This window comes from Montipora capricornis, chromosome 4, assembly GCF_036669925.1.
Source record: "Montipora capricornis isolate CH-2021 chromosome 4, ASM3666992v2, whole genome shotgun sequence".
NCBI lineage: Eukaryota > Metazoa > Cnidaria > Anthozoa > Scleractinia > Acroporidae > Montipora > Montipora capricornis.
In genome coordinates, this window is record NC_090886.1 from 813998 (window position 1) to 828997 (window position 15000).

The 15000-nt window shown below is 38.7% G+C and overlaps 1 protein-coding gene across 2 annotated transcripts in view; it reads left to right on the forward strand.

Moving 5' to 3' along the window:
* The first annotated feature begins 5425 nt into the window (after positions 1 to 5425).
* The window catches only part of LOC138045067 (cilia- and flagella-associated protein 119-like), a 12605-nt gene continuing 3030 nt past the window's right edge, over positions 5426 to 15000 (forward strand). Inside the window, exons 1-12 of one of the 2 annotated variants that reach the window (XM_068891434.1) lie at positions 5426 to 5542; positions 5621 to 5652; positions 5762 to 5827; positions 6262 to 6348; positions 7546 to 7628; positions 8171 to 8241; positions 8354 to 8424; positions 8830 to 8875; positions 9204 to 9264; positions 9590 to 9630; positions 10631 to 10685; positions 11743 to 11807. In XM_068891434.1, coding sequence (XP_068747535.1) covers positions 5525 to 5542; positions 5621 to 5652; positions 5762 to 5827; positions 6262 to 6348; positions 7546 to 7628; positions 8171 to 8241; positions 8354 to 8424; positions 8830 to 8875; positions 9204 to 9264; positions 9590 to 9630; positions 10631 to 10685; positions 11743 to 11807 — 696 coding nt within the window. In that variant the 5' untranslated portion in view covers positions 5426 to 5524. Of the gene's footprint in view, positions 5653 to 5761; positions 5828 to 6261; positions 6349 to 7545; positions 7629 to 8170; positions 8242 to 8353; positions 8425 to 8829; positions 8876 to 9203; positions 9265 to 9589; positions 9631 to 10630; positions 10686 to 11742; positions 11808 to 15000 lie in introns of both variants that reach the window. The other variant, XM_068891435.1, reaches the window with a different exon arrangement.

Here is a 15000-nt window from a genome sequence, read left to right on the forward strand (position 1 = left end):
TACAACACTTTATCACGTAACAGCAATGTTACGGTACCATGTGAGACATCAATTATTGCTGAACACAAGATGCATGTAAAAAGTTACCATGGCAACACAAAAGCGTCGCAAAAACACCCTATCTGAAAAACGAACTCTCTGACCCCAATTTTCTATTGCAGAAAAGTGATCAGCAGGCAAAGATAAAACTCTCTCTAAAGTTTAAAAAAATTATGTGAAGTGGATTCAGTGCTACGCTAAGTTCTCAAATATTTAAGGTCATAGGGTCATGCTATGTCCTGTGACTTCTGAAAAGGGCGGGTGTGAACACATCGGACTTATTGATTGCTTATAGGAGTATTGTTGGATCTATCCTAGAATATACCGACCAAGTTTGGCAAAATATCCCTGAGTAGCTCTGTAATGGCGTGAATCAATTTTAAAAAGGGGCTTTTAAGTTCAAGGCGATTCAAACTGGTTTCTTTAGAAAGTACATATTAATCATAATACTACCTTACCACAGCGAAGTCTACCCTGTTCATGGATCCGTTTTGTCGGCGAAACCTGTAACTATAATGAAAACTTTAAGTTTTCCCAAAGACGCTATGATGAATTTTGGCGGCCGGAAATATAGTCAAATGATTTTTATTTCGGGGAGTCAGTAACTGCTTAAAGTTTTCTAGGCCTGCAGATTTTGGAATGAAAAACGTTCTCATTAAAATTATTCGAAACGCCTAGAAATTCAAGTCGATAATCTTAGAATGTACTGCTAATGTACAACAGGTGAGAGGTTTGACATGGTAGAGTTACGGCTCGTTGAGACGGACTTGGGAAAGGAATGAAGAAGACCCGAAGAAGTGTTGTTTAGGTAAGCTCATGACTTTTAAAGGTTTGACAAATGGACATCGTTATGGCTAAACAAATATTTTATGAAACATGGTGCGTTTCACTCCAGTGCCACGCCCAACCCTGCGCCTAGAAAAGATGATTCCTTTGCGCGGTCTTACCTCATAACAACAAATTCACTATTTTGGTGCTTTTTCTGGTCTGAATTAGGAAACTGTACGCAGGTTTTCATTAAAATTACACCTTTACTTCCATGTACGAGCTTTTAAAATGTGTTACTTCGCCAGATCATATGTGTCACACAAGGTGGTTGGCGTCTACGCGCGCACCGGTGGTTCAGTTCGTTGAACATCGGGCTCCCATGTATGCGGGAGGTCGTAAGTTCGACTCCGGCCGGACAAACACTTAGGGTCTTAAAATAACTGCGGAGAAAGTGCTGCCTTTGAAATTACAACCGCAAATGGTTAGACTTTCAAGTCTTCTCGGATAAGGACTATAAACCGTCTCACAACCCTTCAATGTTCACAAAACTCTGTTGGACGTTAAAGACCCCACATACTAGTCGAAAAGAGTAGGGCATGTAGTTCCCGGTCGGCTTGGCGTAATCTTCTGAATGGACTAATGATCGATGAGACCACATAACAGTAAAAACAGACAGTAGTCAAATTAAAGGAGTCCAAGTGCTGAAACTGGTAAAACCAAGCAAACCTGAAGGACTCTATTTCATAGAGCTTTTCAGCTTATGCGGAAGGACATCACCTTCAGATCTGAGAATAAAAAACAAAATTGAATAGAGAGGTCTGGAGATTCACGTATCCGTAGTCAAAACAATTTGTTTCGCGGGGAAGTGCGGATCCTAGCCGGGCACAGAATTTTTACTTTGTTTGATAGAACAACATATAGGAGTCACCTCTGACTCTCTTTTTAGGGTCGCGATTTTCCTGCACATGCATAAGATTTCTCTATTCATGGGACAGACGACTTTTCAAAGAAGGTACGTCAAGTTGGATGCAAACTCGGTATCTCCTCTTTCAGAGGCGCCCGTGATAACCACCAATGGTTACGTGACCGAAAAGAGAGGAAATGTTTATTAACCTCTCTTGCAGTTGGGATATAAACTGAATTAACAACGGCTAATTACAATGTTACTACTACCAATAATGTCCAAATTCTAACAAGAGTCCAATATTACGAACTGTGGTTCGATTCTTATAATAATCGAATTTACATATGGTATTTGGTGGTAAACAAGTCCTGTCTCCTGTTATAATCAGTTCTTTTCAATAGTTTGGCACGCTGCGTAGCGCCTGATCTTAAGTTATACGGTACAGTCTCCAACATGGAAACTACGCCAGGAATGCCAATGCGTGTTCTACACTCCCGGTCTCTATCCAATAGTGGGTCTCGCCCGTCTCCTCTATCCGATAGTGTCTTCATTAGTCAGCACCAGAGCTTGATCATATGAACAGTCTGGGTGAATGATCTTAAAAGCCCCTTTTTTAAAAATTGATTCACGCCATTACAGAGCTACTCAGGGATATTTTACCAAACTTGGTCGGTATATTCTAGGATAGATCCAACACTACTCCTATAGGCAATCAATAAGTCCGATGTGTTCACACCCGCTCTTTTCAGACGTCACAGAACATAGCATGACCCGGGTGTTAGTTTTCGTAACTCCCCTCTTTCGGTCACTAATAGAACCCAAGCAGTGAGGGTTAGTAACTCCCTGTCCCCACGTCCATGGCAGGGTACCTCTACGGAACTTATAAATTCCATGTCCTCTAGGACATTCGGACCTCCTTGGCCATGTGATGGGTCAATGTCTCCCTTAAATAACATCTGTGGAGGCAGGGACAAATAGTTTAACTGGAATTAGTTAACACAACCAACCACCAGTACGGCAAACTTTGCTTCATTGAAAAAGTCTACATTTGGAGGAATTTTTTTCTCAAAATACTGATGCCCCGGTAAGGGTGAGGGTAAATACAGTTTTTTGTCTTTACTTGAGGGCCAGAGTATGAGGTAAATTGTCTGTATTCCCAGATGTGAGTGATGTTGAAGTTTGAGAGAAGGCGGCATGGGGACGCTTCGTTACCCTTATGAAAATTGTCATGCAGTCATTACTTGCATTTCTGGACATATCTGCCCCTTCCCCAATATTAATTGACACAGACACAAAGATGATTGGCTGCGTGCAAATTCCTCTTTGAGGCTGCAGCCATTTATTGTAATTTAATTTACCTAAAAAAAAAGGCTTAAGGATCTTCTCAATAGAAAAATCCTTTATTTTGTCCTTAAAGCCTTTTCCTAACAACTTATTGGAGTACAAGATCTGACATTAATAATTCATAATAAGACAACAACATAAGTAGTTTACCGATGAAAAAAGGCTTTGAGGATGTTCTCAATGGAAACATCCTTTATTTTGCCCTTAAAGCCTTTCCCTAACAAGTTATTGTTCCCCTAATTTACAAAACTACTTTCGTCGGTCCAACTAGGTCTTGGACTTAATATGTATCCTAAACCTAAACTGAAGGTGGCTCAAACCAGTTTCTACACTTTTGAAGAGACCTTGATATTAAAAGTATTGACAATACAACACTTTATCACGTAACAGCAATGTTACGGTACCATGTAAGACATCAATTATTGCTGAACAAGATGCAGTCATTTTTGTGATGTAACAAGTTACCATGGCAACAGGAAAGCCTTGCAAAAACACCCTATATTTTGGCTTTAGTTGCTCACATCTGAAAAACGAACTTGCTGAATCCAATTTTTTATTGCACAAAAATTATCGGCAGGCAAAGATAAAACTCTCGGCAAAGTTAAAAAAAATTCTGTGGTGTGGATTCAGAGCTTCGTTAAGTTTTCAAAGATTTAAGGTCACTCTGAATCCACTGCACAAATTTTTTTTAAACTTGGCATTTACTTTAAACTAACCCTAAGCCTAACCCTAAGACTACTGATCAAAACACTCAGTGCTTACTCCGAATGGTTTATTAAACACCTAAAAGCTACGAGGAATGAGCTAAGATCTACAGAGAGCCATGTTCTACGGGCTACATGACTCCACAACACAAAGCAACTGAGAAGAAGGCAAAGAAACAAAGTGCTGTAGGCCACTACGGGTATCTCATAAAGGCACAGTGCTTAGCACTAAAAAGAGGACAGAGAAATTTGGTGCTCTTAACTTAAGCTATCGCCTTTATCCGTCATCAACAACTCAAATCAGTATACCAACCAAAAGTTGTGAATCCTACTAATAATCATGAAACTATTATGTCCCGAAACGGCCAGTAACCTAAGGGGTCTTAAAAGCTGAATGGAATGGTTTTAATGTCTGCAATGCAACAACTCTATGCTGTCAGTTTTATCCATTGTGTGATAGACATATACTGACTGTATCTAACATGTACATTTTATTACCTTTGATGTACAACTGCATAAAACGTATGCTTTCTCATAACTTTTGTCTTCATTTCTGTGACAGAAGCTTAGCTGGAGAATCCGTTCCAGGAATTCTTTTGTCTGATAGTCTAGTATTTCTTTAGTTTGCTGCAACTAGTCCATGGCCAACTGCTCAGGGTTTTCAGCTAGTTGACTGAAACTGTTAAGATATCATACAAAGGATAAGCAATCTTTCAAGAAAAAAGAATTAACAACATACAAAGAAATGGCACAGGGTGTTTAAGTCCTGCCAAAACAAATTACTTATGTCCCCAAATTTCTTCTTTATTTACAAGAGTATCCATCATAAGCTTAAATATCATCAAAAGAAAACTATGGCAATTTTAAATATCTATTTAAGGCAGTCCTTACTTTCGAGGTTTCTGTTTTTCGAAGCATTCAGTCCTGTTTTCATTTCCTCGAGTCGTCTACAGAAGTAACTTTTCGTATTTGCCAACTTTTGTTTGTTACATAAAAGCTAACACGCAAGCTTTTCAGCAAATTTCATGTTACATAAAAATTGGCAAAGTTCCTCGTCTATACGAGCAAATAAAAATTACGACATAAAAATTTCTTGCGTAGTAGATGGGCCCCTATAATAGACGTTCCATTTTACTCAGATAATTACTCTTGTTTTCTGTCAAACTAACAATCTGGATTTGCGTTGTTACCAAGTGTTTGCTTGTGGTCATTGAATGTCCCAGTCGACGAAGATAAGCCTTTTGAATACTTCAGAGGCGTCTCCGAAAATACTTTTCTTGCACAGTTTTGTCGACAAAAATCAGCCTAGTGTCTTAGGAAAGTAGAGTTAACGACGTTTTGCACGAAAAATGGAAAAGAAGACAGAATAATAAACTACAACCCGTACAGCGGCCAGCTTTCTCCAAAGACAAGTTCCCGGGTGGGCGCAACCTTACCGCGCTTTTTTCAGTTCTTTTCGCTTTCACAACTGTTGTTAGTTCCCAGGCGCCCATCGTCCAAAAGTTGTTCCTTCCGAGACTTTCCATGGCGCGTAGATACACTCATTCACTTCGGATAGATACAGCAAACGGCTACAGTTCCAACGAATGCAAATGGAATACTTTTTTTTATAAATTTGTCTAATGAATTTGTTAAATAAATCACTGCAACAAATTTGGTGTATATATATAGGTGGTAGATATATGAAGTATCTACCAAGCGGGCTCAGCATCATACTGTCGCTTGGAAACAAAGAAAAACGACAGGATTGAAGGGCAAACCAAAAATGCCTTCACAAGACCAGGTAATCTGACCTGTGTTTCCTTTCAATAAATTATTGAGGCTAGTGATATCTCCAATAAATTCTATGTCCATTCCTCAGCGAAAAAAGTTTAAAGCAAGAGTCTTGGTGTGGTACGTAAATTACTAAAATTGAGAAGATTTTTTTTAACTGAGCTTTTGTTTTGTTTTCAGGATTCCCGATGAGTTCATCTTATTAAGTGCTCTTATTTATTTGTTGCAGGACTGATTTAACTCTTGACAATGTAGAGGACATTCAAAAAAGTAACACGCCAGCGGATATGCAATGGTCAGTGCAATTCAGGATCGAAAGCTGCTCTCCTAAATTTTAACGTGTCATGTCATTTCTGACCCCAACCCCTGTGGTATGGATGAGTAAGATTCCAGGGGCGGCGCCTTTGAAACAGGATTCCTACCAGACGTCATCCTTGGGGGCTTTTGGACCATAATTGGAACATCCCAGTGGGTCAGAGAGGCTCCATAATGGCATGGATTATTGTCATAGGTTTTTTTTTTCTCACACCTATAAACTGTGAAATGACTGCCACGTAGGGGGAGGGAGGGGGTGGGGGTAAGGCAGTATTGAGCAACTTCTACTAGGATGCAGCCTTCAATTTAATTTTTGTGTCCAACATGTGTGTTGACCTCATGACCCCTAAGTTGATTACGTATTTCTTATAATACTTATTGGAAACTTAAGCTTACATTGTCTTGTCTTTGTAGCCTTTTAGCAGATATTCTACATCTTAATGAGTGGAAAGAAGATCTCAGACAGGGCATATTAGTAGATCTTTATTTTTATACTTTGCAATATCCTTTACATTAAGATGTTTTGATCAGTAAATATAGCTGTTAGAAGAGGACATTAATGGATCTGCGGAAATGCGGTATCTGTTAATTTTTAGCGCGGTAATTCGGAAATTGTAGTCCGAAAAGTTCAGAATTGCGGTATGATCAAACCCTGCAGAAAGCGATTCTCGTATGTTTTGGTTCACACACAGGCAGCCCAAGCTCAGTATACGATTTATAGACTTTGTATGGGAAAATTACATTCTGCACTCTCATTGGCCAAGTGTTTCAAATTATTTTTGTCCAATGAGAGTGCAGAATGTAATACGATCGCCATCAAGCTATAACGGCTATACCCACACATCTAGCTGAGCACATGGGAAGATAATTTATAGAGAGCAGAACATTATTATCTGCCAAAAATCGCTTTGTGGTCCCGGAGTGGAGTTGATGTGATAGGAAATTTATCTGGCTTTAAGGCTGTGGTGTTTCTATAGCGATTCAGATAATAATTCAGTTTTCAGCAAAATATCCAAACAGATCAAATTCTGTGATAAAAGGTGGTAAAAACATGTCTTAAGACAGTCTTTAAACCCCCCAGGGGGGGGGGGGAGGGGGGAGACTCCCACACAAAAAGGGGAGGGATGCTTGTCATCTCTCGCATAGGGTTGTAAATTTTGGATTTTGGTCTTACTTAGGGTGTTCTGGGAAAAATGCCATCATATGTAGCCGTGAAGGTCTCCTTTAGGGTTGCGTGTGAAGAAATGTAAAAGTGTATATTTTGTACGTATATTTTTAATTCTTCTTATTTACTTGACTGTTTCACATAACCTGTAGAAAGGCCTCTTTTAGGAGTCAAAAAAAGCCTGAGCCATGCCCAGAATAGGTTTAATTTAAAATTTCCGATGAGCATCCCTACCCTTTTTATATGGGAGTCCACCCCCCCACCACCCCAGGCTTTAAACATTATAAGGTGCCTACAAATGTCTCTCAAAGGCATTTGGCTTAATTTGCTTGTTGGGTACCCTTGTATATATTTGGAGAACAGATACTTGATAAGGAAAAAGAAGTTGTTAATATATCTTAGGTCATCACACTTTTGAATCTTACTTGTGCAGTAACTAAACGAAAGCTTGAACAATTGGCAGGATGTATCCTGACTGTAAACACACTGCAACCATTATCGATTTAGCGAAAGGTTTCTTTAACAACTCTCATGTTTGCTAAAGACAATGGATTTACAAGTGAACAGATGTCAGCATGGTTCTCAATAATCAAATCTGTCCACGAAATGGCTGTAGGTGAGGACCCATTTGTGATCATTATTTAAATAACAGATTTTTTTGGACAATACTCTTTTAGAAAGATGCCATCAAGACCACACCTATGTACATTTCCCAAGGTGAAACCAGAATAAGATGCCTGCACCCGAAAGACATCTGTTTCACAGTGGTGTCATCTTGAAAAAAGTTGGATATACATGTAAACCTTTAAGAAACCATAACAATAAGCCAAAAAAACAAACCAAAACTAAAAAAGGGGTTACTCATTGCTTCCAGCACAAATCAACATGGGAAACATCTGCTAAAAAATGAGAGACATGTTAGAGCTCATTAAAAATAAAACTGCCATGTATTTGAACTACAGTTTGGTGTAAAATCATTGCCATTGAGAAAGCTATTCACTTGAGGCACTGAAAGCTAAGTCTGGAAAGGGACCCAGTGTTGTGATTGCTCTTAACATAGCTTTACCATACAATATTTCAACGCCTTTTAAGACACAAATACTCAGAGAGAAGATGTTGCATATCTTATTATGTAAACTTATTACTTCACATTAACAGACACTCCATATGGCAATGTTGAACCAGTGTTTGAATTCTTCAAGGAGCTTCTTCTTTGTCACTCTGTGAAGGTCAGTTAAAGCAGACAATGTGATAAGACAAATTTGAGGTGGTTATTATTCCTTTAAAGTTGTAACGTGTGTGATTAATTTCCATTTATTTTCTCGACCCTTTTGATTGCAGAGGCCACCTTACAGCATTGCTCTTTTCTCTGTGGATCAAGTTAAAAGATTAACTACATATACTGTTAATACGTAAGAAGCAATTTATTATTGTATACTGTAAAACTTTAAAAACTTTTTGAAAAGATAATTGCAGCATTACAACACTTTTCTCACGTTTTAGTTTACACCTTGATGTTTGGTGTCACGCTGTAAATAGTACCCGTATTTGTATTATGTCATGTTGTAATAATTTTTTCATCTACCCGTAGACTTTATAACTGTTCACACGTAGGAACTCATTAAACTGATGATGGCATAAGCATACCGAAACATGTCTTTTAAAAAAGTTGTCTGTTTCTTACAGTATTTATCATACTTGCTACTATTGCGACCTTATGGAAATATTATAATAATTGTATGCATTCAACCGTCTTTTATTTCTTTAATAAGTCACCCTTTGTAATAAGCATCAATACTTTTAATTATCAATTCAAGGTACTTCAGACATTTTAAGATGTACAAGTATGCATTTACACCAAAGGTAGGAGTGAAGGGTTGAAGGTCCCAGAGTTTTTTCACTCATTAATTAGTGAAATGATGATACATTTGTTAAGTAGATATTTGATATGTTTCTCAGACAAGAAAAGAGATTGCAGAGTTCTGTCCAGAAGGAATGGTTGCACCCAAAATTTGGGCAAAAATTTGAAGTCTTAGGGAGTTTTATGCTCTCTCGTTGGCTTGATAGAGTTCTTTTCTTTATTTGTTCTTCACATTGAATTAATCTTTTTCATATAGTCTCGTCTTTAATAAATAATTATTATTGCAGGAAATCAGACAAAAATTGTTACTTTTCCTTTAATTTTTTACAGGTGCGTCTAGATCTGAGTTTTGAGTATGTGGGACTGCCAGTTACTCCTGAACCCCCGCAAGGTAAGAAATTTAAGTGTGTCACCAAGGTGAGGTTAGCTGCCCGAGACATGTAGGAGTGGGTTTCCAACAGTAGAAGCCATCTCCTAGACTCAGGATGCTTCTATAGCTGACAGGTCCTGGCAATCCAGCCATAAGGAAAGACAAGCACCAAACACACTGATAAACAATGGAGGGGAAGATTTAAGGAAGGAGATGTTTGTTGCAAAACACTCTATTGTTCTGGTTAATGAGCATGAGGAATTCTGATTTATGCACAAATATAACAAGAATGCTGAAAATAACTTGCAAATAATAATAATGTTTTTTGTGTCTGAATTTTTTGTAGTTGGTGACGATGAAGAGGAAGATGAAGAAGAGTTGGGACAGGTGAGAGATTGTTCATGTTGAATTTGTTTTCTCGTAACTTATTTTACCCTTGATGCCTGAGAAGTGTTTTAACCTCCAGTGAATAAAGCACCTGTAAATCGTTTCCTTGTTGTTGCTTAATTTGCTTATTGGTGCAGCAGCCTGTAGAACCTTGGAGATATTTGTTTGGCAACCCCAGTACTTTAAAATATTTTAAACAAGTTGTCCCTTTCTAGCTTACCTTCCTGTCATTCTAACCCTCTTTCCTTTCAAAATTACCAGAACTGCTCTCGTCTCCATTGCAATTAATCTAACTGAACGAAATGATATGTGTGAAATGAATCATATATTGAACTGCAGCGTACATAACTGCAGGGATCATAGCTCCACTTGATTTCATATCCGCAGTTCAATAAATGATTCATTTCATATATTATTTCGTTCATTTATTCACATTGGAACTCACAAATGACCAGCTCCCAACATCAGTGGCTTCACAGCTCAGTTAGTTAGAGCATCGCAGTGGCATCGCGAGGTCATGGATTCAAACTCTGTTGAATTCCTGAATTTTTCAGTCTTCTCCATACAATAATTGTCAAAACTGTGAGGATCATAGCTTCATTCATTTATAATCTTATTGTTTATTTCACACAATGAATGAAAGGATTGTACATATTTGAAGTGCAGATTATAGATGAAAATGTAGAATTGATCCTCACATTGAACTGGACAATTTAAGCAATTATTGTCCCTTATAGACATCGAAAAAATTTCATGCAGCTTCAACAGGATTTGAACCCAAATTGACCTCTGTGATAAGGGACAATTAATTAAATTGTCCAGCTCAGTTAAATTGTCCAGTTCAGTGCAAGGATCACTTCTACATTTTGCTTATTTCACCTTACTTTTTACTTCTGTGTTCTCAAAGATTTTGATATATATAGTTTCCTGGTTTCTAGTTAAAAGTCTTAGGATAACCCATGAGTGAAGTGTTGAATTTTTAAATGTTTTTCTCTGAAAGGCTGAGGAAGAAACTGACAAAACCGAGGAAACAGCAGCTGTTGCAGAGGACGAAGGTGTTGATTTGAATATTATTTTCTCCTTCAAAATTGACAATGGTACATGGTACATGGTACCCAGTTCTTCTGCGGCAAGCACACTTCCCCAGCATTCAGATTTCCCAGCGAATTTTGACCCTAGTTTGCAAACATGGACCTGCTAACAAAAGAAGTCAACTGAGGTTGAAGCACTCCATAATAATGATTTAGGGATTTGTTCTTAGAGCTGATTTTAGTGATTTCGTCACCCTGGGTCCAGTTGTTCAAAATCCACAAAAAACACTAATCCACGATTAAATACCAACCAAAAATGAGTTTTTCCCACCCAAAACGCTTTTAATAATCTAATTTTATGCTGAAGGAAAACAAAAAAGTCTAACTCAAAATTGAAGGCTAAGAATCTTGTGGGAACATGTTTGATCCATAAATAAACTGAAAGAAAACTTTCCACCAGTGCAGGATTGTTTGGAGGGGGTGGGGAGGGGGGTGGTGTTTAGACGGTTGGTCCCAATGTAAGTGTAGCATAGTGCACGATAACTAATTTTGGTCTCAGACTCCCTGTGCTTGTAGTGCTAAATTTTATTATAAAACTAGCGGAGAGATTTACACCTTTTGGAAGCATTTATCTTTTTCAGATAGAGACGGCTTACTTTGGATCGGTATTCATGACCTCAAATTAATTTTTAATTTTTAGGGCGGGGCACCATATACCATCTAATGCTCCATTTCAAACTTTTTTCTCAAGTGTAAATGACCCTGAATTTAACCCCCAATGTTTTTTCTGAAGAACATGAACTACTGACATTGAGGGGCTAAACTGAGAAAAGGGGAAAATTTTCTTTTTCCTTACAAAAGTGCTAAAACTGTGACTCAGCAAGAACCATCTCACCAGATGCAATGGTGGATTCCTGCTTGGAGCATTACCGATCCATTTCTTCCTCCCATCATGGTGTGTTCGAAGAAAGCACGTGTGGGCATCACTGAAAACCATAAGTGATGGCCATCTAAAAGAATGGTCTGGTTTGACTGCTTAAATGGTCTGCACTAAAATTTAGTAAATTTTTCCTGATTACAGACACGCCAGCAGTGAAAGAGCTTAGAGCTATTATCAACTCAGCTCTGTCCGAGCAAGTTCAACAGGTAATTGTAGAAAAAGCTGTGTGGAAAATGGTTGAACATTTCTAGGCAACGCATTTGTCTTAATTGCTGTCTATATTTTAGATACACAGGTTGAAATTCACGACCAGGCATAAACTTCATCAAGTTCTGGGAGCAGAAACGGTTGATTCACAAACGGCTTTTTATAGTACTCTTAGACCAAAACTGTGCTTCTGAAGTCGAGACGTGATGCTCTCTTTTTCAATTTGAATCTTTTCACTCCATTTCGTTCTTCCTTATTCAACTGGAGGTCCATTTCCACATACAACCCATGGATCAACTTGTGTGTTTCTACAGCGATGTTTCTCATGACGTCACCCATTGTCATTAATATGCCAACCATGACCTAATTGGCTGTTGAAACAATGACTTCTTTTGTTCTGTGATTGGCAAATTTGAATATCAAAAGAAATGTAACGTTAATGTTTGTATACAAGAAATATAGCTATAGAGTGTTTTAACGTGACGTCACGACGACCATGTTGGTGTCCCTAAACAAAGGAACGGTGACAATGTTGGTGTCCCTAACTAATCCCCGGGAATTGAACGCCATTATCATGCAAACATGTTTTTTTTGTTTTTTTTTGTTTTTTAGTATGGGAGCAAATGTACTCCCATGGGAAGTTTGTGCTGAAACCACGGCACCAGTGTAGAAGTGTTGTTTGGGGTCTAGTTAACACGAAAAGTTTTGGTGCCAAGCTTGCAACTTGCTCAGGTGGAATTTAAGGGGTGTCCAATTTCTGACATTGGAAAGCCAGCACGGAAAAGAGGCTGGATCATAAATTACCTTGTAACTTCCACGTAAATGGCCGTAAGCAAGCCAAATTTGGCTACTTCATTAATACTGATGATCTGAGCTGATATTTGACATTTCGACCATTAAATAGTGGTCACATGACCTGATAGCATGGAAACGAGGCTCAGATAAAAATACCGCTTACCTTCCACAACAAAGGTCATTTCCACATCAAACTTGGCTTCTTTATCAATGCCGGTGCTCTCAATTGATATTGAGTGGTTTGAACAACTAACGTCTGTTGACATAACGACACTGGAAATGACAGACAAGGCAAATTTTATTTTTTTCAGTAATAAATACACAATCTTGATGGCCTTACACTCTGCGTCATCGTAATGTTTGAAAATTGCTGATTTGTACATGTTTATACATTGCGGTCACTACTTGAAAAGTATGCTTCGGCTAAGTCACGTATCGTAACTATCAGACCTGCTGCACCTTGGTACTCAGATCACATCAGGTCTGAAAAAAACTAAAAGAAAGAAACTGGAACGCAAATGGCGCAGAGATAAACTCACGATCCAACGAGAAATGTATGTTGAACAGTGTGCTCGCGTTGATAAACTAATTCACGACTCCAAGATGCAGTTTTATGCCAATATAATTGATCAAAACGCAGATAAACAACGTGCGCTGTTCTTATCCATTGGAAAAATGTTAAACGTTGAAAGCCGACAGGAAATTACCGTCACATCGAAGTGAATGTGACCTTGCAAACAACTTTGTAGACTTCTTCAGTAACAAGGTGGAGCGAATACGTATGAGACTTCCACCAGTAACCTTTTTATTCATGCTTAAATATTAACGCATCATGTAACAACACCCGTCCTGGAACTTTGTGAGTTTTCCCCAACATCAGTAAATGAGTTGTCGTCTCTTTTGAAAACTATGTCGTCAAAGTCATGCGTTTTATACCCGATTCCGGCCATCTTAAAGACAGAGTGTTATGACACCCTGCTGCCTTTTATACTGGCATTGTTAATCTGTCTTTTATCACTGCGACTGTACCTACAGCCTTCAAAGAAACAGTCGTTGACCCCATACTGCAAAAAGGACTCTCTAGATCGTGAAGTGTACAAGAACTTCAGACCTATTTCGAACTGAGAAGATTGTAGCATTGCGTCTCAATCACCATCTCGAGGATGAAAGTCTACATGTGATTTATCAATCAGCATATAAGAAAGGCCATGGCACTGAAACGGCGCTTACGCGAATACACAATGACATTCTACGTGCCATTGACGACGGAGAGTGTGTTAATGGTGTTACTAGACCTCTCAGGGGCGTTTGACATGGTAGACCATGATATTCTCATTACTAGGCTAAAACATCGTTTTGGGATTACTGGGAAAGCCTTGGGTTGGATACAGTATTCTTTATGTGGGAGGAGCCAGTTCGTAAGGTTAGGGTTAGGGTTAGGGTTACCTAATCTCATTTGTGGTGTTCCTCCGGGCTCAGTGCTCGGTCCCATCCTATACTCAATATACACCTCACCTCTCACAGATATCATCAGTAAACACAACATGAACCATCATGTTTGCGCTGATGATAGCCAAATTTATGTGTCTTTCAAGCCGAGTGCTGCTGGCGAACCAACTACATCCAAACATCGCATTTAGTCATGTATTCATGATGTTAATAAATTGGATGTCAGCCAATAAATAGGTTGATGCTCAACCACGACAAAACTGAGCTCCTTGTCTTCACGCCTGTCATCGACCACAACCCGCGCTAGAATCTATTCTTGTTTGTTCAGACGGTATTTACTCATCGAGCTCAGCAAAGAACATCGGTGCCTGGTTCAACATTGTCATGTCTATGGACAAACAATTAAACAGCGAATGTCAGTCTGCTTTCTACCACCTACGTAACATTGCTCAAATCAATAAACATCTCTCTTTCCGTCACCGTGAAACTTTGATCCACTTATCTAAGGTTGACCAATATAATATACTACTCTTAGGTCTTAGGCAGGATTAAATCCGAAATCTCCATTATGTCCTGAATTCAGCAACCCGACTTCTAGCAGGCTCATGTAAACGCGAGCATATTACACCTGTGCTAAGAGATCTGCATTGGTTACCCGTTCATGAACGTATTCGTTTTAAAATTTACTAATGACCTTTAAATGTCTTAATCAACTGGAGCCATCCTATCTAAGTGACCTTTTAATTCACTATCGACCATTAAGAACATTGCGTTCATCTGATAAACAATTACTAGTACGGCCGCTGGCATCTTAAAGCTTATGGGTAGCGAGCTTTCTCCGTTATTGCTCTAAAACTGTGGAATACCCTCCCATTGAGTTTTAGACGTTGCAAGTCAGCAGAATCTGTTAAGTCCACTCTTAAGACATACCTTTTTAGAAGTTACTTT